Source organism: Protopterus annectens, chromosome 6.part0 (assembly GCF_019279795.1).
Source record: "Protopterus annectens isolate FY-2018-M chromosome 6.part0, PAN1.0, whole genome shotgun sequence".
Lineage (NCBI taxonomy): Eukaryota > Metazoa > Chordata > Ceratodontiformes > Protopteridae > Protopterus > Protopterus annectens.
Window position 1 is genome coordinate 187901232 of NC_056737.1, and position 26187 is coordinate 187927418.

General features: G+C 37.3%; 1 protein-coding gene across 1 annotated transcript in view; it reads right to left on the reverse strand.

The window, feature by feature from the left end:
- Window positions 1-26187, reverse strand: part of NOXRED1 (NADP dependent oxidoreductase domain containing 1) — an 858863-nt gene that overhangs the window by 327401 nt on the left and 505275 nt on the right. Inside the window, exon 4 of the mRNA XM_044073909.1 lies at window positions 5915-6095. Within this exon, the coding sequence (XP_043929844.1) occupies window positions 5915-6095 (181 nt within the window). The remainder of the gene's footprint in view (window positions 1-5914; window positions 6096-26187) is intronic.

Sequence of the window (26187 nt, forward strand, 5' to 3'; positions counted from 1 at the left end):
TCTTGTCCTTTATCTGACCATAATGCAGTTTCTTTTAATCTTATATTAAAATCAAATAAACTAATATACTGTAATAGATTCCCATCATATTTTGTTAGAATAAAATGTTTTAAAGAATGTTTATTTTTAAAGAGATCCTAATTTTTTTAGAAATTAATAATAATGGAGACGTTTCTGATGTCATTTTACTCAGATCATATCCTCCCCCTACTAGGATCAGTAAACCTAACAACAAAGATAGTATCTTAGATTGGATACTCATTAATAGCCATCCCCACATGTATAGAGCCGGTACAAGAAATAAGTGACCATTTTCTTACCCAAGGCATAAGACTGACATCCCCCACCAACCTACTTGCAAAACAATTAGAAACAACAAAAACTTTAACCCCACTAATTTCCAAAATGAACTCAAAGCATGTAATTGGGCAGTCCTAAAACATCTACCACTTGAAGAAGTTGTGTTATATTTCAACACCAAATTCCTAGCCATCCTTGATACCCATGCACCTGAACGTTCTATAAGAACATAAGCAAAAGTTGCTCCATGGCTTTCAAAAGAAGCCAGACAAATGATCTTACTTAGAAACAAAGTTTGGACCACTTGGCGTACCACAAAATCCCCCTTAGATCAACTTAGACTTAGACAACTAAGGAACAACACTAAAAAATCTACCACCCTAGATAAAAAAAACTTTTACTACCATTTACAACAGAAGCATCAAAACAATCTGCAAACGTTTTGGGCAGGCATAAAAACTTATTCACCCAGGGCAATGCACAACTCCTACCCCCTTGGCTACCATCCAAAAACCTTCAGAAGATGTTGCTAATTCCTTTAATAGTTTCTTCACAGAAACTATCCAGTCACTAGCTAACAAACTATCTCCCAGTTGCCCAAGTCCTAACACCGCCACACCTAGTCCTCAACTCCCCTTTAACTTTCAACCAGTTACCACATCACTTATCCATGCCCTAACAAAGAAACTAAAACCTACTACCCTTGCAGCAGATCTCCTCCCAGCTGAGTATCTACAAAAAGCTGTGGATGCCATAGGATTCCTGATCACTATCCTGATCAACAGAACTATATCAGAAGCCACTATCCCCTCCATCTGGACGACATCCCATGTTATTCCACTCCACATAGAGGGCAGTTCCACTGAACTGTCAAATTACAGACCTATAGCTATTTTGCCACCCCCGGCTAAAATTATGGAGAAGTGCATCCATAAACAACTCCTGAGCCATCTCATTCAGCACAATCTCCTGGCTAACTCGCAGCATGGTTTCAGACCATTCCACAGTACAACCACGGCCCTCCTCTCCTTCTCCAATGTTATTAGTCAAAACTCAAACAATAAGCTTTCTTCTGCCCTCTTTCTTGATCTCTCCAAAGCCTTCGACATGGTCACCCACCAACTACTCATACACACACTTAAAACTATTCCCCTAAGATGTCCAGGCTATCCAATGGTTCAAATCTTATCTGACTGGTAGACAACTGGCTGTACTATGGCAGAACAAACTATCTTCCCTTCTACCCATCACCCTTGGGGTCCCTCAGGGTTCTATATTAGGACCCCTATTATTTTCTATCTTTATTAATGACCTATACACAGTCATCCCAACAGCCACCTGCATTCAATATGTGGATGACTCCACTTTGATTTGCTCTGCCACCTCCCTTTAAGTCTGCAGACTCTATCCCAAAATGTTTTTAATACTGTTGAAAATTGGCTCTGTAATTGACATCTCCTGTTAAATCCTAACAAAACGAAGCTACTGCTCTTCTCCCCTACTCTTAAAGCCTCTGCTCCAACCTTTACTATAAAATCTAACAATGGCACTGTCATTGTCACAGATCCCTGTACCAAAATCTTAGGTGTAACAGTTGATAATAACCTCAAGTTTGATATACACATTAATCAAACTATTAAAAAACTGAATAAAAAACTTGGCTCACTATACAAGATCAAACCTTTCCTCACTCCACTAGCCAGGATGGTAGCTGCCCATACACATCTACTTTCCACCCTCCTTTATGCATCCCCTCTCTTCATGAACCTGAGTAAGTCTGACCTTAATAAACTCTCTAGGTGCTTTAATCATATTGCTAGATTTGTCACTGGAGCAGCATACAGAACACACCACTGTCTAAACCTAAATAATCTAGGGTGGCTAGAATTGCCTGTCCAGCTTCAGTATAATCAGCTGATAGTAGCACATAAAATTCTTTACCAACCTGAAAACACACCCATACTTACAAAATGTATCACCCCTTACAGCAACCTCAAGACACTTTGCTCATCCAACAAATTACTAGTTCAAACCCTCAAAAGCAACAACTCATCTGGAGACTCTCTATATGCCAACTCTTGGCAAAATATGAAACTCTTCCTGCTAAGCTTACTTCAGAACCCGTTCTAACCCAATTTAAAAAAAATCTAAAACAGTACTTTAAAAGGCAATGGCTATGTCCTTGCTCTAATTCTGACTAACTCTGGCAATATAAATATGTGCTAAAGAGGTCTTTTGGCCATTCCTACATTGCTTCCTAATTGTTACTCTATAACAAATCAGATTTATATATGACAGAATAAATTACTTTTATCCTATGTATTGTATCTGTAACAGTGCTTTAATTTGTTTAATGTAACAGTTTTTCTGTATGTATACATGGAGCTTTTCTACCCAGGCCTTCACTGAAAATGGACAAATATCCAGTCAGACTATCCCGGCCAACAAATGTAAAATAAATAAATAAATATATAAATAAATAAATTTTGTGGGATTCTTTGAAAGTTTACCTCACTGATAAAATTACTAACCGGTATATACACAAAAGAGATGGATGGGATAATGACCTTCACATTTTATAGTCCAAAACAGATAATTAAAGTTATCTTTAAAACCAAATGATATTTCAACGCATACAGAATTGAAAACTTTGAATTCTAAACATGCTGAAATCCTAAATCATAAGTTATTCATCAATTTGGAGAAATTAAAGCTTCAATCATATTTATTAAATCCTATGAATTTACATAAATTCACTATTAGGCAAAGAAAATGAGTAAATTAAATCATATTATAAACATCAACTGTTACTCTAGAGGAAGAAATAAAAATTACAAATTTAAAGGATATCCTGCATTGTTTTAGGAAACATTATGAGCTTATAAATAACACAAATAATAATTTAATTAATGATAACCTTGTAGAAGCATTTTTAGAAAATAATATTCATTATAAATTGACTAAAAAACAAATTAGAAGAATTGATACACCATTGTCTCGAAAACAAATTAAAGATAAAATTTAAAAATTAAAGAATAATAAAGCACAAGGTATGGATGGTATTATATCCAAATCATATAAATTACTACCAGACAATGTAGTTAATGTGTTATTAAAAGCTTTTAAAGAAATCCACTCTACATTTAATGTTCCTCCATCCAGAATAACTTATTTGAAAATATAGTTTAGACTTAAGTAATTGGTTATTTTTGCAAAATTTTAGGCAATGTGTAACCCTTAAAATAGATCTTATAAATAATGATCATATGAAGTCTTTTCCTAAGATTTATATATTTTTTAATTAAATGTAAATAATAATTTGGTAACTAATAAGTCATATGTATCTAAGATTTATAGAATTGTTAGATCTTTTTTCTTTTTCTACTATTTTCTATTGGGATTATTCTTCACAATTTAATAATGTAGTCTTTTCAGATGAAAATAAAAAAAAATAATCACAATCTGCAGGGAGAACATCATCTTTATTATACTGGAAAAATTTCACTTGGAAATATCTACATAAAGCCTATATCATACTTCATAAAATTGTCAGTGTACAAATCAACTAATATTAAATGTTGGAGATGTGATTTAGTAATAGAAGGGGACTGGATACACATACACATAGTGTTAGAATGTAAGATATTACTGCCTTTTTTGGGAAGATATTAATAATTTTACTCAAGGATTATGGTCAAATAGACATACCATTTCTAAATGTTTAATGTTATTTAATTCTCCAATTCCTGCTGTTACTCCTAGGATGCAAATGCCTCTTCTTTGATCTATTTTAGCCATAGCTAGAAAAGTAATTACAGAAAATTGGAAAAACAAAATGACTTCTTCATTTATTACACTGATCAATTTAGCAACAATTGTCTGTAAAAATGAACTATAAAGATGAGAACTTCTAATATTATGCATTCTTATAAACCCTGGTGAAAACTTAAGAATCTTCTGGATAAATATTGACTGCTTAATATTTTAATTATTTAACATTTAGTTTTCTTGTTATGGACTTTTGTGAATAGCTGTTTATTTTTTCTGTTTAGTTTATTATGTTTTCTATGTTATTATTAAAATGTTTAAAAGGTTTTAAAAAATTAGATGAATAATACACAAAGTGAAAACACAGGCAGCAACAGAAAGGCAGAGGTAAGGGCAATGTGCTTATAGATGAGAATATACGAATAAAGGATTAATTATTTGGTTTGTTGTGATGAGATTCTGGACTTTTTCATGAGAACATGAAATTTTCACAAAACCACTTCTAATTCTGCACCATATTAATTATTATTACCCTGTCACTTAAAAGTTGAAAATGACTGGAAAAATAATTATTGCGTTTTAGGGTTAGCAGCTGTTTTTTGAATATTATTTTGCTTATTAAAGTTATGATTCTGTAAACTGAGCCACAGTAAATAAGAAATGTAAGATACATAAATATGATGCAAAATCTCATTTAATAATGCAGTTTTCTAGGAAGATACTATAGAGATGTCATCCACTTAAATGTTAAACAGTTTGTTTACTTTACAATGTGTTATTTCTATGTTTGTTTACTTTACAATGCATCATTTCTAGTTTGTTCTGCCTATTTGTCACTGGATCTTTTTTTTATCTACACTTTTCAGGTCAGATATATCACAGTATAACTTGTCCTGTCATATGTTCACTACATTTATAAATATGCACTGTCAGGAGTATAATTTTATGACTGTGGGTGTGATTGATAAAGGTGTGTGGCATGGTGTTATGAAAGGCTGCATGGTTCCTGAACAATAGGGGTGTGGATTGTGTATCAGGAAATAGGATGATGCAAAATGGCAACCCTATGGTCTGGTCCACAAGAAGGCCTAAGTATTTGTACCGAAATATCCCTGCATTGGCTTCAATAAGTTTTGTGGTGCTGGAATTTTATGTTATCCAGCTTCATAAAGCATTATCATAGGATCATAGGAGGTTAAAGTCTGTCTGCATGTTATTCTAAAATTTAGTGGTTGTCTTGTCAGAAATAAGTAGTACATCATATTCACACATTTTTATTTATATTTTGGGAAGATCAAAGGTTAAGTTATTAAAGAAGAGAGAAAACTGCATAGGCCCAAGAACAGACCTCTGTGAAACAAAACTAATAAGCCTTCGAATATCTGATAAACTATTGCTAATGGTAGCCCAAAATATTCTCATATTAAACTTAGTAAATTAGTACAGCCAAAATGACCAGCATGTTTTTTTCAGTGGTGTGAAGAAATCACAGTAGCCAGAGAAAACTCAAGCTACACTGTGAGAAGATGTAAAACTGCATATAGACAGTTATCACCTGGTCATGCTTGAATCCCAGACTTTATGATGCACAGCTTTTACCAATAGGACACTATAAAAAGGCTCCTTCTAATGGGCACAATTCAAGATTGCATCTATATGACCATAGAGATGTCCAACTGAAAAAAAAAATTAAAAAAAAAAAAACAGCCTATGGGACTGGCATCCACCTTTTACTTATACATAGTCATTTTATGAATTCCTCAAGTAATTATCCTAATGACAAACATCTGCTCATGCAATCTATTTTTAGCTTCAGACAGAAAAAAACATAGTGATGTCATTATACCTGGGAATGGGTACAGCTGTAATCAGACTGTAGACAATGCAAGATTCGGACAGCCTTCCCTTGATCTCAGAACAAATTTTGGAAAGGTGGGCTGGCAGACAGCAGAGGAACAAGACATCTGAAGAGGCTGCCAAATGACCGTTGTTGTAGAAACATTCAATCCCAACCTTCTGAAATTCATCTGTTTATTCAAAAATGGCACAGTTTACATTCAGTTTATCAACACTGGCATTCTAAGTTGCTGACTTTTATCCAAACTATGGAACTGTTTATAATCAGTTCATGTTGTCCAACATTAATCTGAATGAGGCAGGGATCACATATTCTTTAATCTTTAAAACATATGAATATTAGATTGAGATGGTATTTAAATCCACCTGATTTGCAAACCTTATTTAAAAGTAAAATATACATAAAGTTTAAACTCATTATTTTAAAACAAAACAGGCAATTTACAGTAATTAAATATAAGTAATGTCCTCACCATAACTAGGCATCTGTGTTGTTCATTTTCATTCTTCCTCAATAATTGGCTCGGATTTGCTCCTCGGATCCGTCTCAACCACATACTCTAGACTTTGGATCCAGCTCTTCCCTTTCCCATAATGCTCCATTCCATCCCCACTGCCTCTGATCGAGTTTGCTGCGTAATCTCCCACTTATCCAAGAGAGAACTACGATAGGTGGAAATTAAGACAGGGCTCAAACCTGGAACATTAGGTTCAAAACATAGCCCGATAGGTTCTTCCTGAAGGAAAAATGAATGGGGAATGGATGGGAGGAAAGGTCAGTAAGAATAAAAAGGGATAACATAGATGCCTAGTTATGGTTTGTACATAACTTATCAATCTGATGCTGTCCTTTTTATTCTTTTAGGAAGAGTTATTCCGGAGTACTGCCAAACCAAAGGATGCTTTATTTCTAGATATGATGTCCAACTTGTAATGTGAAACAAAGCTGTTAGCCTTGGACCATGTGGCTGCTGCACAAATGTTGTCAACAGACATCCTTGACAAAAAAGCTGATGAAGTAGCCAAGGATCGAGTTGAATAAGCTCGGGGAGATCTTGGTAAAACTAAACCTTTTTGAGAATAAATCAGTGAAATGCAATCTGTTATCCATTTAGCTAAGGTAACTTTAGAGACTGACTGACCCAGGCAATTTGAGGAAAAAGATATAAAAAGCTTATCTGACTTTCTAAACTGTTTTCTTCTGTTAGAATAAAAACTTAGCTGTCTGTGCACATCCAAGAGATGTAGCGTGCACTCTTCTTTATGAGAAAAATTTGGAAAAAAGACTGGTAAATTAATGGAATGGTTTATGTTATTTTCAGAAGCCACTTTAGGTACAAAGGAAGGCTTAGTCCACAGAGAAACCTTGTCTTTATGAAAAACAATATAAGGGGGTTTTGCTGACGACGTCTGAAGTTCAGAAATTATTTTTGCTGAAGTTATAGCTGCCAAGAAGACTGTTTTCCATGAAATAAATTTTAGATCATATTTGTGTGAAGGTCCAAAAGGCTTCTGAGTTAACCCTGAAGGATTACAGTAAGGTCCCAAGGTGGTGAAGGATATTTTATCGGATGTCTGAGAAGAAAACTGCCCTTTATAAATGCTTTGTACAATCTGTAAGAAGCCAGGAAGAAAGATTTATTACCCGAATGGAAATTTGAAATTGCTGCCAAATGAAGTTAAACTGTAGATAAATTGGCCCCTTCATTAAAAACAGTTGTAAGAAAATGAAGAATTGCAGAAGTTGGAGCCGAAAAGGGGTTGATGTTCTGGTCAGAAGCCCAGATAGACAACCTTTTCCATTTGCTCCTATAAACTTTCGTGGTGGAAACCTTTTGGGAAGCCAAAATAATATTGTGAACTGGGAAAGAGAGCCTGGACTGTCTATTACTGGAAGTGGAGAAACTATGCAGTTAACTTGAGGGTGTGAAGGTTGGGACTTTGAATCCCTGATGGGTGAGATTGGAGATCCTGAAGAGGCTCTAGTATCCATGAAGGACAATGAACATGAGACCGTAGAAAGGGGAACCAAACTTGCCAAGGTCTGAAGGGGGCAATGAGGATAACTGAGCTCTTCAGCCTGCTTGCTTTCTCTAAGAATTTTGGAATCAGTAGAAGAAGAGGGTAAGCATAAAGGTGATCAAAGGGTCAAGCATGAAGCAGAGCAGAGCATCTCTCTGCAACTCCCCCTGAGGGGGATCAAAGAGAAATATTTGCTGCACTTGTTGTTGAAAGGGGTGGCAAATAGGTCGCAGTAAGGTTGGCCCCAATGCCTGAAGATCATATTCACTACTGATTGATTGACAGACTACTCATGAGGCATCAGAACAGATCAGCTTAGTTTGTCTGCAAGCATGTTAGTTTTCCCTAGGATGTGCATCATAAAAAGAAAGCAGTCTGAACACATCACCCACTCCCAAACTGTCATGGCCTCTATGCACATGGGATAAGATTGGGTTTCTCCTTCCTTGTTGATGTACCAGACTACTGACACATTGTCTGAACTGCAATAGTCCTCAGAGGGAGAGATTCCCGAAATGCCGGCAAAGCTAAAATTACTGCTGTCATCTCTAGGACACTGCTATGCAATTTGGTCTCTTGGGGGGACCGCATGCCTTGGACTGTCCTTTCCAAAGAATGCCCCCCCCCACCCCAGATGGGAAGCATCCATGGTCACTGCGGCAAGTGGATTCAGAACTAAAAAACGTTTACCCAAAAAGAGATCATTGGCCTGAAGCCACCAATGAATGTGGCGCTTGCAAAGCAGTGTGAGTTTTATTTGAAAAGACAGGGGTTGATGTAGGATGAACCACTGTACAGCTAAGGTCCATTGAAGAATTCACATAAAGTGTGCTAAGGGAAGCAGTATTAGGGTAGCTGACATAGACTCCAGTGCTCAAAGCACTAACCTCGCTGGAGGAGAAGGATGAGAAAGGATATCCTGTACCTGATGTTTAAAGAAGTAATGCAGTGGAAAGGTAAAAATGCCACAAGAGTCATAGTGTTCAAAAGCATTCTGATGAATTCTAGGCTCTGAACTTGAGCAAGCTGGAAACAACTGGAATCATTTGAGTCTCATATGAGCTGCCACAAATGCCATATATTTGGTAAACACAATGGGGGCTGTGGTGAGTCCAAAGGGCAGAGCTCTGAAATGGTAATGACTGGCTCCCAGTCAAAAGCAAAAATGCCTTCTGGATTGTCTGTCTATTTTTATAATATAGTACACATCCTGAAGGTCTATAGAGCACACCCAGTCATCCTTGTGCAAAAAGTGCAAGATGGGATGAAATGCAATCATTTGGAACTTTGCATCTTCACATACAGGTTCAAACCGCTTAGAAGTGTCTTCCATGAGAGACTCCATGGGGGAGTCTATGTCTCTCCTCCTACACATCCTCTTCCGAGGAGCCTCTTTCGTGGGATGTTCAGGGGAGGTATTGGAAGAGAAGGGAAGTTCCTCTATTGGATCTGCCTGGAGACTAACTGGAACTGGCTGCCCCTGTGGAGTAGGTCTGATGGACTGAGCTCAGAGCCAATAAGGAAAAGAGGATAGGATCCAAAACATGAGATGACAGTTCTCTATGGACAGAAAAGGCCCTTTCTACCGTCTTGAAAGCCAAGGGACCAGAGGCCTTTCCTCCCTTCTCGGAGACCAAGCTCCTAAAGAACGCAGGCCGAGGCCATCCCTGGATCCAAGCCTCAAGGGAAGAACTGGATCCGAGTTGTCCAGGGCCGAAGCTGTGACAGAGAGGGATGGATATGACAAAATTAGAGCCGAACCCAATCATTCAGACCTGGCATTGACATCTTGGCTCTGAGACCCACTCTGATCCAAGGGTGTCGGAGAAGAACGAGTCAGGGAAATCACTGGAGTAGAGGAAGGAACTTTGCTCAAATCCGACAGTGAACCTCTCAGAGGTCTCTGATCCTGGGACTCCAAAACCACAGGTTAGATTGGAGAGGGAGAAATAATGGACTTTGTAGGTACATTCACAGATCTAGCAATGGATGGAGCTGGTATACCCCCTTCTGGATCTGAGCTCTGAGGAATTTACCATCCTATCCACATCCGCCTCTGACAGATTCTGGAACACCTAGAAGACACTATTTAAGGGGGTTGAGAATGTTTCTTTGGAGTTTGTAATAACTGCATGGGAAGGAGAAATAGGTTTAACTGCGTACTCTGGGTTACGGCTTCTATGAGAAGTACTGGCTCCTGGATACAAGGGCTTAGGATCCAAAGAAGTAGAAGGCAATGACAATATCACTATAGGGGCCGACCCTTTTGGATCCGAGGATGACTTGGGATCCGACGGAAGTCCAAGAGTTTAAAACCTGAGGAGGATGGATCTGAGATTTTTCTAATCTTTTTTATCAGCTCAAAGGAAGCCCTTAGGGACTTCGGATGAGATACCTTTTTTCTGGAATCTAAAGGGGTTTGAGCTCCAGAAGTAGCACAAAGTAAGCCTTTGAGGATGAGATTGTTTCACCTGTCAGCCAATGCTCTTGGATTAAAAGTAGAGCATACTGTACAGGCTGTGTTAAGGCGGTCTTGTCCCAGACAATAAATGCACTTCTTGTGGGCATCTGAGTTTGGGATCTTATGCCCATAAGAAGTGCACTTCTTAAAATCCTGTTGTTTTCTCTGACATAACTACAGGAAAAGGAAAACAAACCCTCTACTAACAACAACAAGAACAACTTTTTTAACAAAAAAAATTATAGTTATTAGAAAATAAATATAAAAAAAGGTAATTATTAGAAACACCCTGGAAAGGAAAGCGAAAGATGAAAATACCAACTATGGTATTTAGAGAAAATACCTTTAAAATCAGGTAACAGAAGATGCCAACAATGGTATGAAGAACACTAAGGAGTTAGTAGAAAGGAAGTTATCTAAGGGTCAAAAAGAAATTCCTACTGGCAGCAACCACTAAGAGGGAAGATGTAAGAATAGATTCTAAACTTTATACAAAAACTACACAAATTTTAATACTCAACAATAAGCAAAAAACTTGCTTACAATGCTCGAGAACAGAGCCTACCTCTAGCCACGATGGCGGCAAATGAAATCGGAGGCAATGGGGATGGAATGGAGCATTATAGGTAAAGGAATAAGCTTGAGAGCTTTATCTGAAGTCTAGTGTATGCGGAAGAGTCAGATCCAAGGATCAAATCCGAACCTATTAGCAAGGAAGAATGAAAAGAACAACATCAGATTATGTGGACATGGTGCATATCACTCAATCTCTTGATAGCAAATTTAGGAATGGATTAAAATACCAAGCAAAATGACAACACATCATGGAAGAATCTTAAAATTTCCACTAATATCTTAGAAAACTGGCAGAATAATATTAAGCTATATCATATAAAGAAAACAAGACAAACAATTATGTGATTAATATTAAACATATTTTGTGTTAACAAAACTCATTTTTATGGGGAGTATGTGTGAGTGTATGTATGTATAAATATATATATATATATATATATATATATATATATACACATACATATATATATTTATACACACACATATTTGTATTTTAAATATATGTGTGTGTGTGTGTGTGTATGTATATATACACACACACACACACACACACACACACACACACACACACACACACACACACGTGTATACTATTTTACATTGCACATCCTAACCACTGTATGTAAAATAATCGAGTGGAAAAAAAAATCAACAGACAAATTGTCAACCCCCCACAAGAACAATAATTTTTTGCAGGGGCTAAGTCCAACTGCATCCGCAACATCCCATGCTACTTAATTATATCAACTCCAAGATCACATAACAATGGGGAAAAGGAAGCTAATGCCATGACATGGAGAGATAAAGCCCTAACTACAGCTCAGGTGACCTGTGTTCAGTTAGCAGCTCTAGTGTCTAAGGACCTGGCAGGGAAGGATGGGCATGCCCATCTGCTGGACGAGGGGGGAGCTTTTGTCAGAAACAATCACAGCTCTCAGATGTGCTGACAAATGCAGTTGTGGAAGTTGGGGAAATAAGGGTAAATAATACCTACCCCCTCAGCAAGCAGAAGCAGTTGCCAGCACTGTCCCCATGGACTCTAAGATCCACGCAGGCCCTATCTCACCCAAAGAAGTACAGGTGCAGGAAGGAGGAGCAGGTAGAGCTGGTGATGCATGGGAGCATTGGGACAGTTGGATAGAATAGTGAAGAGTGGAGGAGAAAAACAAAGGAGAAAGGGACAAACTTTCTTTCCCATTATTCCACACCACAGTAAAAGCATTAACCATAACATCTGATCAAAAGCAATTCAATGAAAAAAAAAAAAAGATGACAAATTGCTTTTCAGTCAAGTTAACCAACAAAGAAAGATGCTTTACCTGTATGTATGGAAGTGCTTCCTTTAGTCAAAAGTGCTTTTAGTCAACATCTGTTTTGACAAAACACTTTGGTCGATAGGTGTGGCAGATGTGGTAGATTGCACAATCCCTGCAGTTGAGAAACATGCCCTTTCCCCTATATTGGGCAATCTTAGAGTTCGTGTGTGTGTGTATATAGATATAGATTTTATATATATATCTGTGTATGTATGTATGTATGTATATATATATATATATATATATATATATATATATATATATATATATATATATATAGATTTACCATCAGAAAGTCGAACCTGACCCTATCGAATGATGGGATCATCGATCCACTTCCGCGAAACTGACAATGTTGAATTCTGACACTGTCGAAATACAACTCGCTTTAAACCTTGAAACAGGCTTCAACATGGGTCAAGATTCGTACATCAACAATGCCGGGTTCGACAATGTTGCCGTTCGGCCTCCAGACTTCGATCAACCCACTTCAACCTTCCGATCTTCACCTATATATATATATATATATATATATATATATATATATATATATATATATATATATATATTACCAGAAGACCGAGCATGAAGATCTCAAGACTACAACATCAAAAGATGAAAATACTACATGATTATGAGATTGAGTCCCATAACACCAAAACGGTAACGTTCATGTTTGGGAGTAGTTATATTACATTATTAATTTAAGTAGGTGTAAACTGTTGTAGAGAGACATGGCGGATGTTACATGTAATAGAGAAGGGAGTTTGTCAGCCTGTGTGGTTTTACTGTTGCAGAGACTGGTAAGTTAGGTTTATTTTTGATGGTAGGATTTATTTTTTGAAAGGTGGTGGAATAAATGTTGTTTGCAGTGTCGGGATGAATGAGTAAGAGTGAATGTGTTTGTGATGGCAGTATGTATAGGTGTGTATTTTTTTAATTATGTGGATATTTTTTGTGGAGATCATGGTACAGTGTGGATCAGGAAATTTACCTTTCCTCCACTGTACTGCAACCTCAGAGTTGGTATATTTAAGTTGCAGGGGTGTGGGGGGTGCAGGGGGACTTGCCCCCCGCATAAATATTTGTAACAGTACAGGTTTAGTGTTTATTTGTATTTGGACCGAGTGGACTGTCACTTACGCGTTAGGAATTTCAATGTTCTGGGATTCGAGATTTTGAGGGTCAGTGTTATGAGTTTTTAGTATTGTGCATGTTCAATGATGTGTTCTTAGGTGTCAACATTTTCACTCTCAGTCTTCAGGTAACTCGATAAAGTGGAGTAGAGCTATATATATATATATATATATCATTAACAGGGAGTGTAGGGGTTGCAGGGGGGACTTCCCTCTGCAAAAAAAAAAAAAAAAACAATGTTATTATTGCATGCTAAAGGGTTTTAGCATGTGAGTGTTTAGATTATTTGAAGAACATCCATATGGGTCTACTTCGGTAGACCGAAATTCCAGTTAATCGAATCTCACTTGATTGAGATGACAACACAGAAACCTTACTTTAACGAATGTTCACATCACCAGAATTTTTATCTGGGAAAGGAGGCAGTTGGCCAACATGGGAAAATTGACCCTTTTCCTCACTATAGTTGGTATATTTAGTTATAGGGGGTGTGGGTTGTGCACTCCCCCACTTGGGTGAGTTTGACATGTTTCAGTCTGTTTGTTTTTTAATGCTGGTAACTGCCTCCTTTTCCAGATTAAAATTCCTGTGATGTGACCATTCATTAAAGTAAGGTTTCGGTGTTGTTGTCTCAGTTAAGTAAGATTGGGTTAACTGGAATTTCACTCTACTCAAGTAGACCAATAGCCCATTAGAGCCAGGTATGGAAATAAGGGACATAAGGAAAGCTGGTGGTGGAATGCAGAAGTCCAGAAAGTCATCAAAAGAAAGGACACAGGAAAAAGTGGGACATAGAAAAGACAGACCAGGCTAGGAAGGAATACTGGGTGGCTAACAAAGAAGCTAAGAAAGGAGTTGCAATAGCAAAGAATGGGGCATCAGAGGCACTCTACCAACGTCTGGAAAGTGACTCAGTAGGTAGCACAACGTCTGGAAAGTGACTCAGTAGGTAGCACAAAGAAACTATCAGGTTGCAAGGCAAAGACTGAAAGATAAAGAAGATAGTCCAATGCCTTTCATTAGGTTTGTCAGCAACAACCTGCTCACCAGTCCACAGGTCATCAAAGGCAGATGGAAGGAGTATTTCCTTTAGCTTCTGAATGAAGAAAACCCGACAGAAGCTGTACTGCCCAAGAAACATCCTACAATGAGAGAAGAGGAGCCCACCATAGAAGAAGTAAGAATAGCACTAAGGAAATTAAGTCAGGGAAAGACTCAGATGAGGTCACAACAGATATCATAAAGATACTGGGTAAGATAAGGGAGAAATGGCTCCTGAGGGTACTCATAGTAGTGTGGAGAGAAAGGCGTATCCCAGATGACTGGAGAATAAGCATACTCATGCCAGTGTACAAGAACAAAGGGGACATCCACAACTGTGGTCAGTACAGAGGCATCAAACTCCTATCACATTGCATGAAAGTTCTGGACAGGGTGATTGATAAACAGATATCCAGAATAGTAGAATGTAAGATGGGAGATGACCAGTTCAGATTCAGATCAGGATGCAGCACAAATGACTCAATGTTTGCAGTGAGACAGACAGTTAAGAAGAAGCTAGAGATGAGGAAAGAGTCCAGCTGGGTATTCCTAGACTTGGAGTAAGCATATGACAAGGTCCCTAGAAAGTTGATCAGGGCATTACTGCAGTGGTTCGAAGTCTCAGAAACATTGGTAGAATTACTGCAGGCAATGTACAAGAACCCAATGACTCAAGTATGAACAGTGTTTGGCCTCGCAGAGTGGTTCCCAGTGAGAGTGGGTGTACACCAGGGTTCAGCTTTGAGCCCACTGCTGTTCATACTGGTGATGGACTACATTAGCAAACAGGTTGGCGGGGACAGATCAACAAAGTTGCTGTATGCAAATTATGTGGCATTATAGGGAGACTGAGCAAGAACTTCAGCAAAGGATAGGGGAATGGAATGCAAAACTGAAGGTACATGGGATGAAGCTAAGCACAGATAAGACAGTAGTAATGGCAGCAAACTGGGGAAATCAGAAGAAGCTGAGAATTGAGATAGAAGGGAAGATAGTGGGAACAGGTAAATAGCTTCAATTATCTGGAAGGGGTGGTTGAGGAGAAGGGAAGTCTAAATGAAGAGGTCAGAGCTAGAATCAGAGGGGCTGCAGCCAACTGGCATAGAGTGTCAGGTGTGGTTTATGACAGAAGAATGCCAAAGAAGCTGAAAAGTAAGGTGTGCAAGACAGTGCTGCGACCAGTACTACTGTATGGTACAGAAATCTGGGTAGTAAAGGCACAGCAGATGAAGAAGCTAGAGGTAATGGAAATGAAATGCCTGAGAAGGGTGGTAGGATGCACTCTGTGGGACAGACAAAGAAATGAGGACACAAGAGCAGAAGCCAAAGTTGCTACAATTGCAGAAAAGACTAAGAGAACAGATTATGGAGATTTGGACACATCTGCAGAAAAGCAGAAGACAATCTGGTGAAGATGATTTGGGACAGACAGGAAGAAGGTAAGAGGAAACAGGGATGTCCAGAAAAGAGGTGGATGGATTGTGTGAAAGAAGATCTGTGACAGTCAGGCATGAGTGTCGAAGAAGGCAGGAGTGTGGCATTGACTTGATAGAGATGGCGATAATAACACCATTCCCCAATCCCATGTAGAAAAATGAGAAAAGGGAGCTGATGATATATAAAATGTCATTATTCATCTAACCCTATCTACACTGCTAGACACAGAGACTTCCTTATACAATATTTGTTAGTCTTTTTGCTATTAAGACTTCTCATCAAGAGTCAATGACCCACATGTAGTACTCACAATATTTCACTCTGTTAATTTCCGATTGTTAGAATTCTGTACTCTGAATAACCTATGACAGTCATCCTGATGTTATCACTTCTCTACATAGGTAAATGACTCCCCTGTAGTATAAAATTTATAGGAAACTGTAAATACTACATGATGCATTTACTGTACTGTGATGTTTATGAACTGATGTTATCAATTCTCTCCATGGGTAAATGACCTGCCCGTAGTATACAATTTATTGGACACTGTAAATACTACAGGATGTTCTTACCATACTGTGACATGTATGAATTTATGTACTTTGACAACTGATTATTGTATTATATACTTGTTACTTGAAGCTTTTCTACCTGGGTCTGTGCTAAAAATGGGCTATTGGCCCAGTCGGACCTCCCCGTTAAATAAATAATATACAAGTACACACACACACACACATATATATATATATATATATATATATATATATATATATATATATATATATATATATATATATATATAAAATAGAACTTCAATGGACTAAAAGAAGGCACACTGACGTTGAACGGGTATTAAGCTTTCGTTCTTGTTAAGATGCAAGAATATCCTCAGAATACAGTAAAATACAATAATCACAACTTTAAATAGGTACAATTCTAGAATGCATATACAGTAGCCAATAAACATAAAACAGTGTTTAAGAAAAAACAATAAGGAAATTGCATTATAATAATAATAAAAAAGCAGATCAAATGACATAACATGTTAATGATTTTATTTAGCAAATAGCACCTCCAGTGCTACTAAATGTTAATGACCCTAACTCTGTACCAGCATCAACTACCCTTTCACAAACAGCTTCATTTGTGCTACCAGCTGTTAATGAAGCAAATACAGAAAGATCAGCATTAAATGACAATAATCATGTTGTATCACTCATCACTAATGATTTACACAGTGATCTATTCATCACAGAGTCTCACCTGCCAGCTACTGACAGCCTTAACAGATATGTTAACAGAACAGTTAACATCAATGGAATTGATGCCTGAAAAAAATAACATTTTTAAACTTGAAAGGTTGCTGAAGACCTTTAAAAACACAGAGTACAATATTTTATTTCTAGCCTCTTGTCTGCTTCATAACATCGTACCACAAGGTCTATGTTTCTTCAAATTTCCTAATAATGTGTCCGTTAATTCCACCTTGTACAACTCACTAAAAAACGTATACAACGAGACTGGTCTTCAAATACTAAGAATCATCAATGTGGACAAGAAAAAAAGACTTGTCCAAATGAAAGCACAAATTAACACACAACACAGAGATTCTACAACATCCTGATTTTTCCAGTTATCAATATTTTTACAGTGGCATTTCCCCTCATATCAACAGACATGTAGCTACTAAAAAAACAGTCCCAAAGGATAGAGCAGCAAGTCAAGCACCAATAAAAGTAGTATACCACCATACAGGCCGAACAATAAAGGAAACCACCAGAAATTAGTGAAAACCAGTTTAATATCGCTTTTGTCTTCAAAAGACTTCATCAGAATAAAATAACACACACATCAGCAGCTTTTTATATATCAAACACTAATTAGACCCAATTAAAACACACACTATTTAAAGATGCATGCACCAAGACATGTTATTACAAGCAAAAACAGGTCATTTTGAAACCTTCAGTCACCTATTTAAAAAAAAAAAAAAAAAAAAAAAAACGTTTAATGTTAACGGAGTCATTTATACCAGGTATTTTGTCAGCACCTAATCTTAACTGCCACATAGTTTCTCTCTGTTCAAGAACTCCTTGAAAGTCTCACCCCTAATATTCATAACTACGTGTTCCAAAACAGTGAACAGAAATGTTTTATACCCGCTACATTTTAGTGAAAGCCTAAATAAGGCATTATTAATATTTTTAGTCTTAATACAGTAATGATGTTCTTTAATTCTTTTACTTAATGACCTTGTAGTCATTCCTACATAAAATTCACTACAGAAGGAACAGGCAGCAAGATAAACTATACCACAAGTGTTACAATTGTATACAAGATCAATAGGAATAGTCTTATTTAAATGGGGGTAGTTCAACATATGGTCCTTCTAAAATAAATCGACAAGAAGTACAGAAACCACATTTATACAGTCCCTTACAATGTCTCCCTGTATCAGAAATAGTGTTAGTTGTTGAATCAAATTGTAAACAATTTTTTAGACAGTAAGTTTAAATCAGACTATTCCTATTGATGGTGTATACAATTATAACACTTGTGGAAGTTCTAGCTTTGTTGGAGTTTTCATTTTGTTTTTACTGACTGTTTTTTCAGTGACCTTCTCACTTATTTGTTTTAGTTTGTTGTTTGGTTTTTAGATTCAAGAAAAAATACAGTAATACTAATGGCTTGATTCAAAGCAAACTCTGAAACAACTTTTCGAAATGAATGAATAATACAGATTTGTTCTAAAAGTAACTCCATCTCTATAGAAAACCAAATAGGCTTCACCCACCAAAACAATTTGCAACTCAGATAGTTTTCTTCCAGATATCAGAGCAATAGGCAAAACAGTTTTCCAAATAAGAAAACGTAAATCTGCCTGATGAGCTGGTTCACACAGATACTGAGTTAACTTTTCCAGTACAAAGTTATGATTCCAAGAAGATGCCACCTTTTCCTTGGTGGTCTTAAAAGCAAAATCCCTTGTAAGAACAGAGTCTGAAAAGAAGGAGGACGACATGGGTAGACATGCTGAAGTGTCCAATAGATGAACTTCAATAAAGAAGAAAGATAGACCACAGGATAGTTAACTCACACAAATACTTAAGAACCAGTGACAGAAAACCCCTAAAAGCATCCTTGTTATTAACGTGACACCAATCAGTAAATCTCTTCCATTAAGCAACATAAGATTTCCTAGTTGCAGGCCTTCTTGCCTCCTTTAATACCTGCTGTACATCTTTTGACGCATGGTACCTAAAAGGTATCAAAAGTGAATCATCCAGGCAAGTCAGTTGTAGTTGTTTCAGGCTGAGGTTTATAACCAAAGAAAATGGCTCATGTAGTGTTGAATGGGTAGAAATTCCAGAAGTACAAAAACAACCCACCAATAGTGGAGAAAATATTACTGTCATTTTATTAAAATAATATTTTTGCTCTTCATTTGGTGTTAGTTTCCAGTATTGTTGGGTTGTTTTTGTACTTTTGGAATTTCCACCCATTTGACCCTATGTGAGTCATTTTCTTTTGTTACTGGTCTTTACTTGGCTGCACATTTACATGCTTTTGTTCGTTTGGTTCTCAGAGTGAGGTGTATCAACCCCCCATCTTGGGTGAGTAAATCCACTATGTGAGGAAGCTTGTGGTAATTGCCTTTGGCCAATTCCATGACAAGGAAGAATCACTATTGACTGAGTCAGGACAGTTTTTGTAAATCAGAATGGTCAGTAGAAAAGGTGGAAAAGCAATGAGGGACATTCTCATCCAAAGGACTGAAAAAGCATCTCTTTTCAATGCCTGCTTACAAGTAATCCTGGAAAAGAATCTGTTTAGTTGTCTGTCTGGAAAAGGTAAACAGATCTATTTGAGGTGCTCCACACAACTTATCAGTTTCTGAAAAATCTCCCACAACTAATAAAAATTTATGAGGGGGTCTGTCACCACATTTTGCCCTGATGGAATTCAGAACATCGGAGGGTCAAAAAGTACCATATAGTGGCCTGCCAAGCTACAATAGCCAGCATGCACTGAGGATACAAGCTTGTGAACAATCCCCATTTCCCCCATTGCTCAGTTTATATATCATATCAGTGAGATATTGTCAAGTATGGTGAAGAGATTTTATAGCATGAATCACCACTAACATCTCCTTCACAATTATGTGCTTTGACCTGTTTAGTTTATTTCGAAGACCCTGCAGATTTACCCCCACTGATACAGCTTCCCATGCAAAATTCAATGCCTCTGTTGTAACAGATTGAGCTGGAGATGTGAGAGGGAAGTCGAGACCTGGATTTAGAAAAATCTGTTCTCTTCACCCAAGAAGCTCTTTCTTTATAAAACTCAATACCGGAATTGTAAAATTCAGTGGGTAGGCATTTGGGTCCAAAGAGTATTTAAAAACACTTGACTTTTTTCCATTTGCAACGTGGCAAGAGAATCATAGATGCCATAAACCCTAACATATCTGGCTGTTATCAGAGTCTGATTGCAGAAACTCAAACAGTTTCAGCTACAACTCTATTTTCTCTTAAGTAAGAAATGTCTTCTGCACTGATGAATTGAAAAGGCATTCTATAAATACAAGCCTGTGAGAAGGAAATAAGAAACAATTTACAAGTGCTGATCTAGAAACCTAGGTCAATAAGGAGATTCCTTACCCCTGTAAAGGGCTGCAGGCACTTGGAAAAAGACTCCACAAAGATTAAGTCATCTAAATAAGGAAAATGTGAATGCCATGCAGCCTGCAATGAGGTATCACTTTGGATTATCTACTGCTCTTAGGGTGGTCAAAAAGAGTAATGCAGGGAACTGATAATGTCACATAGACCAAGAAAATCTTAGAAATCTTCTGACATTTGTGCCAATGGGAATGTGATAACAATCTTTCAAATCTTGTGTTACCAGAAAACTCAAACAAGGAATGAGAAGCAACACACCTTGCAATGTCGCTATTTTGAACTTTGACACTTTCATAAATTGGTTGAGAAGGGATAGGTTGAGCACTGGTCTCAAAGAAGGCTCCTTGTTTTGCACCACAAAAAACCTTGAATAAAAAACTTTTAAAAATTTTTCCCCTGTGATCTGGAAGCACTGGCTCCATGACCCCAAGTAAAAGCATTTGAAAGATAAGTGAGGGAAACAAGGAAATTGGATTTGCAGGATGAGGGGGAATTCCCCCCCAAAAAAGAGGTAGGCTTCCCCAGTGCTATTTCTAATCCTCTTACACAACATTTACAAACCATTTGCCTGAGACAATCTGATGCCAGTAGGAAAAATGAGAACTAGGCTTTGCAATAGATTTGAATGAGTGACGGAGGGAGGGAGAAAGGGCCAGAATGCTGCAATAGCCATTCTGAAATGGTGAATTTTCCCTTATTTTTGGAAGGTTATTTCCTTTTTGTTAGATCCTTCCTGCCACTTTTTCTTAAAGTTCTGCTTACTAAAAGACTGTTGTGAAGGCTCGTTTTGTTTTTTAAGAAAAGAACTACAGGAATTTGCTGACTTTGAAAAGGAGGGTTAAAAATCTTAGTAACTCCCTGAAATAACTTCTCTCTTTCATGAAATTGATTGAGTATCTGAGTAGCAGAAGGACCAAACAAAACTTCCTTATCCAAAGGAGGATTTACAATTTCAGATTTAACATCTTCAGAATACTTTTGATTATATATCCAACAGTAACTCCTCATCACAGTAGCAGTAGTTGGTGCCCTGGACACAGAATAAGCACAATCATATACATTCTTTAAAGACTGTCTGCTTACTTATGAACAAGAGGCAATAACCGAATTCAGAGAGGACCTACCTTCTGAAGATGGAAAGGTGGCAGAAATGTTCATCAGACTGCCAAAAACAAGCCATCATATATTTCAACATCTAAGCCTGGTATTTCAGAATCTAGACGGCTTAAGCTGTAGAAGAATACATTTTCTTACCAAACCTCTCAAAAGCTCTCTTTCTGGGGAACAGGTTTCTTCGTCCAGCTACTCTGGCATGTACTCCCTGCTGAAACTCCCCTAACCAAAGAAAGTGCCACTCATGCTTGCTGAGTTCACCTGAACAGTCGCAGAGGAAGTAGTTAATCCCCTGTCCATGGTGGTTGAAGAGACTACACCAGAGAGCTCTGGAGAAAGAAGCGAGTGGTCTGAGTAGCAGTAACTGGCTACTGCAGAGTCACCCAACAGTAGCTGTGTAGGCATGAGCTCATTTGCAGTTTTCTGCCTCTTATGTACATTGGGAGGAAGAACCAAGGTACCAGTAAGTTGATCCTTGTTGCCATGAATGAGAAGCCTGAACCCCAATTAGCACCACTAGAAGAAGATGGTAACTAGGTAAACTGAACCAAAGTATACAAAAGCACCAAAACACACTCCACTAAAAACACTAAAGCCCTAAGAAAAAAGAACACATCAGTATAAAATCATCATACTTTTCTCACAAAGAAATAGTGTCCCAATTAAGCCTAAACAGTCCTAACTAAAACAGACTGCCAGGCAGCAGTGACATGAAAATCTAGTCAAAATAATAAAGATAAGCTAAATGCCAATATTCTTAATAAGACCTGATACCAAATTTCTTTTAAAAAATAAAAAGTGTGGAAAGAATTCCCCAAAGGGAACTTATCTGACTACTAATGAAAAAATGAAGCTGGCTATCAATCCTCTAAACCCAAGAGGAGCTCTCTCAAGGACAGCAAGAAAGTTGTTGTTTGTCTTTCGGCTTTTTCCCGGTAAGGGGTCGCCACAGCGGAACTCCAGTCTGCTAATGATTGCCAGTAGATTTTTACAAAATGCCGAGGTGCCAGCTCGACGCCCAACCTTCAACGAAGGCAGCCCATTTACGCACGCATGTCTTTCGAACGTTACCCAACCACGGGGAGGACATGCAGACTCCACACAGAAGGCACTCCCAAGCCAAGCCAAGAATCGAACGGGAGAACCTCTTGCTGTGAGGTAACAACGCTACCGCCGTACCACCGCAGCATAAGGACAGCAAGAAAGTACTGAAGATTATTGATGCCTGGGCTGTTTTCTCCCTCAGGATCTTGAGCTGAGAGCAACCTGGGCACATGTACAGAGGGAGCTAAAACTAAGGCTTCTATAGCAGTGATTTATGATGATAGGAAAACATTTAATTTTGCTTTATGTACTGAATTATTTGCCGTGTGGACTATAATAAAGTGAGTCAAGTTCTTAGAGAAATGGAGATACTGCACCATCTTACTTGCCTACAGGGGAATATGTATGCAGACCAAGTAGCAGCAGTTAGAGCTGAATATAGAATAATTGGTTCAAGTCTCTGAAAGGAGTGTGACAAGGTTGTACACTGTCAATTTACTTATTTAATTTATACTCTGAATATATCAAGTGAAATTCTAGGTTACATTAATCAAATGGTGAAATCAAAACTGAGGAGAAACATTAGCGGCCTGAGATTTACAAACTATAGCACTATGAAAGAAGAGAGGAGTTGAGGAGCCTTTTGAGGATGGTGAAAGTGGGAGGTGCAAAAATCTATGACTATGTCATCTAAACCTATCAATTCTTTGGAAACAGATGGGAAAGCAGTAGAGTTGGGGTCAAAGATTTTGGCAGATCACAGCAGCAGCCTTGAAAATAAAAGGTGCCTATTTCTTAGTAGCAAAGCTATGACAACACAATTCAAATAAAATATTAAACAACAAAGACAGTGCACTGTCAACAAAGTTTCATATAATCTGTGCTATATTTTTACAGTAACAGTATACGCCTTTGAAAGATGAGCTACAATTAAGGTTGCACACTGGAAAATCAATGCATATGAAATGTAGTTTTGGAGAAAACTTTTGAGAATTCCAGAGACTGCAAGAAAACCACACCAGTTAATATAATTCCAGACTGCTCATTGGAAGGTCTGGTAATAAAATCTCAAATACTCAGGTCACATAATGCAAAGACAAGATTCACTGGAGAAGGCACAAATGCTGAGAAAACTAAAAGCATAAGATGAAGAGGACAGCAAAGGCTAAAATGGACAAACAGTATTGCCAAATACAAACTTATAAGAAACTTACAGAACTAGTAGTGGACAGACAGGTTTGGTGTGTTAACGTTTTTGAGGTCATAAAGAGTCGGATTTCACTAAAGAACAATGGAACAGTACAGACCAAAATGTTAGAGATTTCCTCCTCTGATGCCCTGATATGGCAGGCTTGCAGAAAACATGAAATGGAAAAGGCAGACTCTAATTCTGAACGCAAAGCATACATAGCTCACACTAAAAAGCACTCCCAAAGCCATTGGATGGGGTCCAACATTTCAAAGTCACATTATCAAAACAAGGTTGCCTTCTCAAAGATTCCTAACTTTAAGACAATGTTCCCACAACCACAGACATAAAAGCAAAATAATATGCATGATAGGCACATTTGTACATGTGCATAGCAAGCCTAGATGTAGAGCTTAATGATACAGTATTCAACACATTACTAAAGTGAAGTTTTGTGTACATACATTTACCATACCTGTATATCTTTGAAGAAAATAACTAACAGTAAATCAAAACATTTGCATTACAACTCGCCTTACCTGTTGTCATCCTCTAGGCTGAAATTCTAAAAGTATGGTATACTGTTTAGAAGCAACATATACCAATATGTTATTTATTGTTTGGCAAACCATATTCTGTGATTCCTAACAGATACGAAACAATAATAAAGTGTGAGTAAAAAAAAAAAAAAAAAGATGCTAGTGTAGAGCCAAGAGACAAACTATTTCCCGATTGTATGACAAAGGGCAGTAAAACAGAATTTAGAAGCTGCATTAACTCTGCCACCCTAATACACTATTTGAAAAAAAAAAATAACTGTAAAGCAATGTTTAGCAACAAGGTCTGGATTGTTTGGCAAGTGATGTTATGAAATGATCAGCAGTGAAAAATAATAGTCAAATATAAGCAAGGGTAATATACCAGTTTATTTTATATGCCTGGATATATCACTTGCTGCCGTATTTAGTGCAGAAAAAACATAGAACAACCTGATCTTGACTCTTTGACAAGAGCTATTCTGTGATACTTGACAGTAACAAGTTGTAGCCAAATAAAGGCAACATGAATATTTCATTTTATTTTACACATTCACATATACCGATTACTGCACTGTTTATAAACAACATGCACACAGCACCACAATAATGATACTTTCACAAGTGCAAGTCAGTGATAACTAATGCGGCAGTAAAATACATAATGTACAGACTGCAATAACCTAATACATTTGTTAAATAAGAACATGATCATAGGAAAGCAACAGACTGCTACATGGTCTACACTTTTTTTTCAAACATCTGTATTGAATTATCAATTGTGACATAGGCAAATTTACACTCATATAAAAGTAATCACATTATAACATAACAAACATTTTACTTTACATATTCATGTAATATAGCATACAACCTAAGCAACATTACATAAATTATTCAATTTCTGCCTTTTTTAAACAAGAAACATCTTTATTAAACTTACTACATAGGCTATCATACACTTATACAAATGAAAACAAAATATACCAATAAAATCCTATTTGCAAGCATTTTACATCACAAACCATAATGACACACTCCTGGTTGTAAACATTATACATCACTTATAATCTACTCAATCTTTTTAGTCAAACATTACATAGCGCATTTAAGTCCTGCCACCTTTTAAACCTCATTCCTCCCTTGTATGCACTGTTCCCACAATTCCCATTTTTCCTATGTAGTTTGCTTCTACCCTTTTCTAACGATCTCAATTCCAGTTGTTTTATCTCTGTTACTATATTCACTACTTCTAGTATAGTTGATTTAGATTTTGATTTCCATTTTATACTAATTGTTTTTTGACAGACACCATTATTAGATACAGCAAGGCCTTACCATGCATAGCCAATTCTGATTCTGTATCATAGCTCAGAAAAATCATCTCTCTCTTCAGACCAATCTGCCCACCTAGCATTTCTGACAGTACGGCAGGGAATCCCTGAAGTCCGGCATTTCACCACACTCCCAGAAAATATGTTCCCAATTATCTCTTTCTTCCCCATCACACCTCCAACATTTGTTGTCTGCCTGAGGAAAATTTCAATGGGATTATACCTGGGGTATAGAAATATCTATGAAAACATTTTCAGGCAAAAATCCAAAATCTTCTAAATTTTGTTGCATATTTGGGAGACATACATATATCCTCCCATTGTTTCTTTGTATATTGCTTATCCAATCTCTCTTCCCAATCCTTTCTAACCTG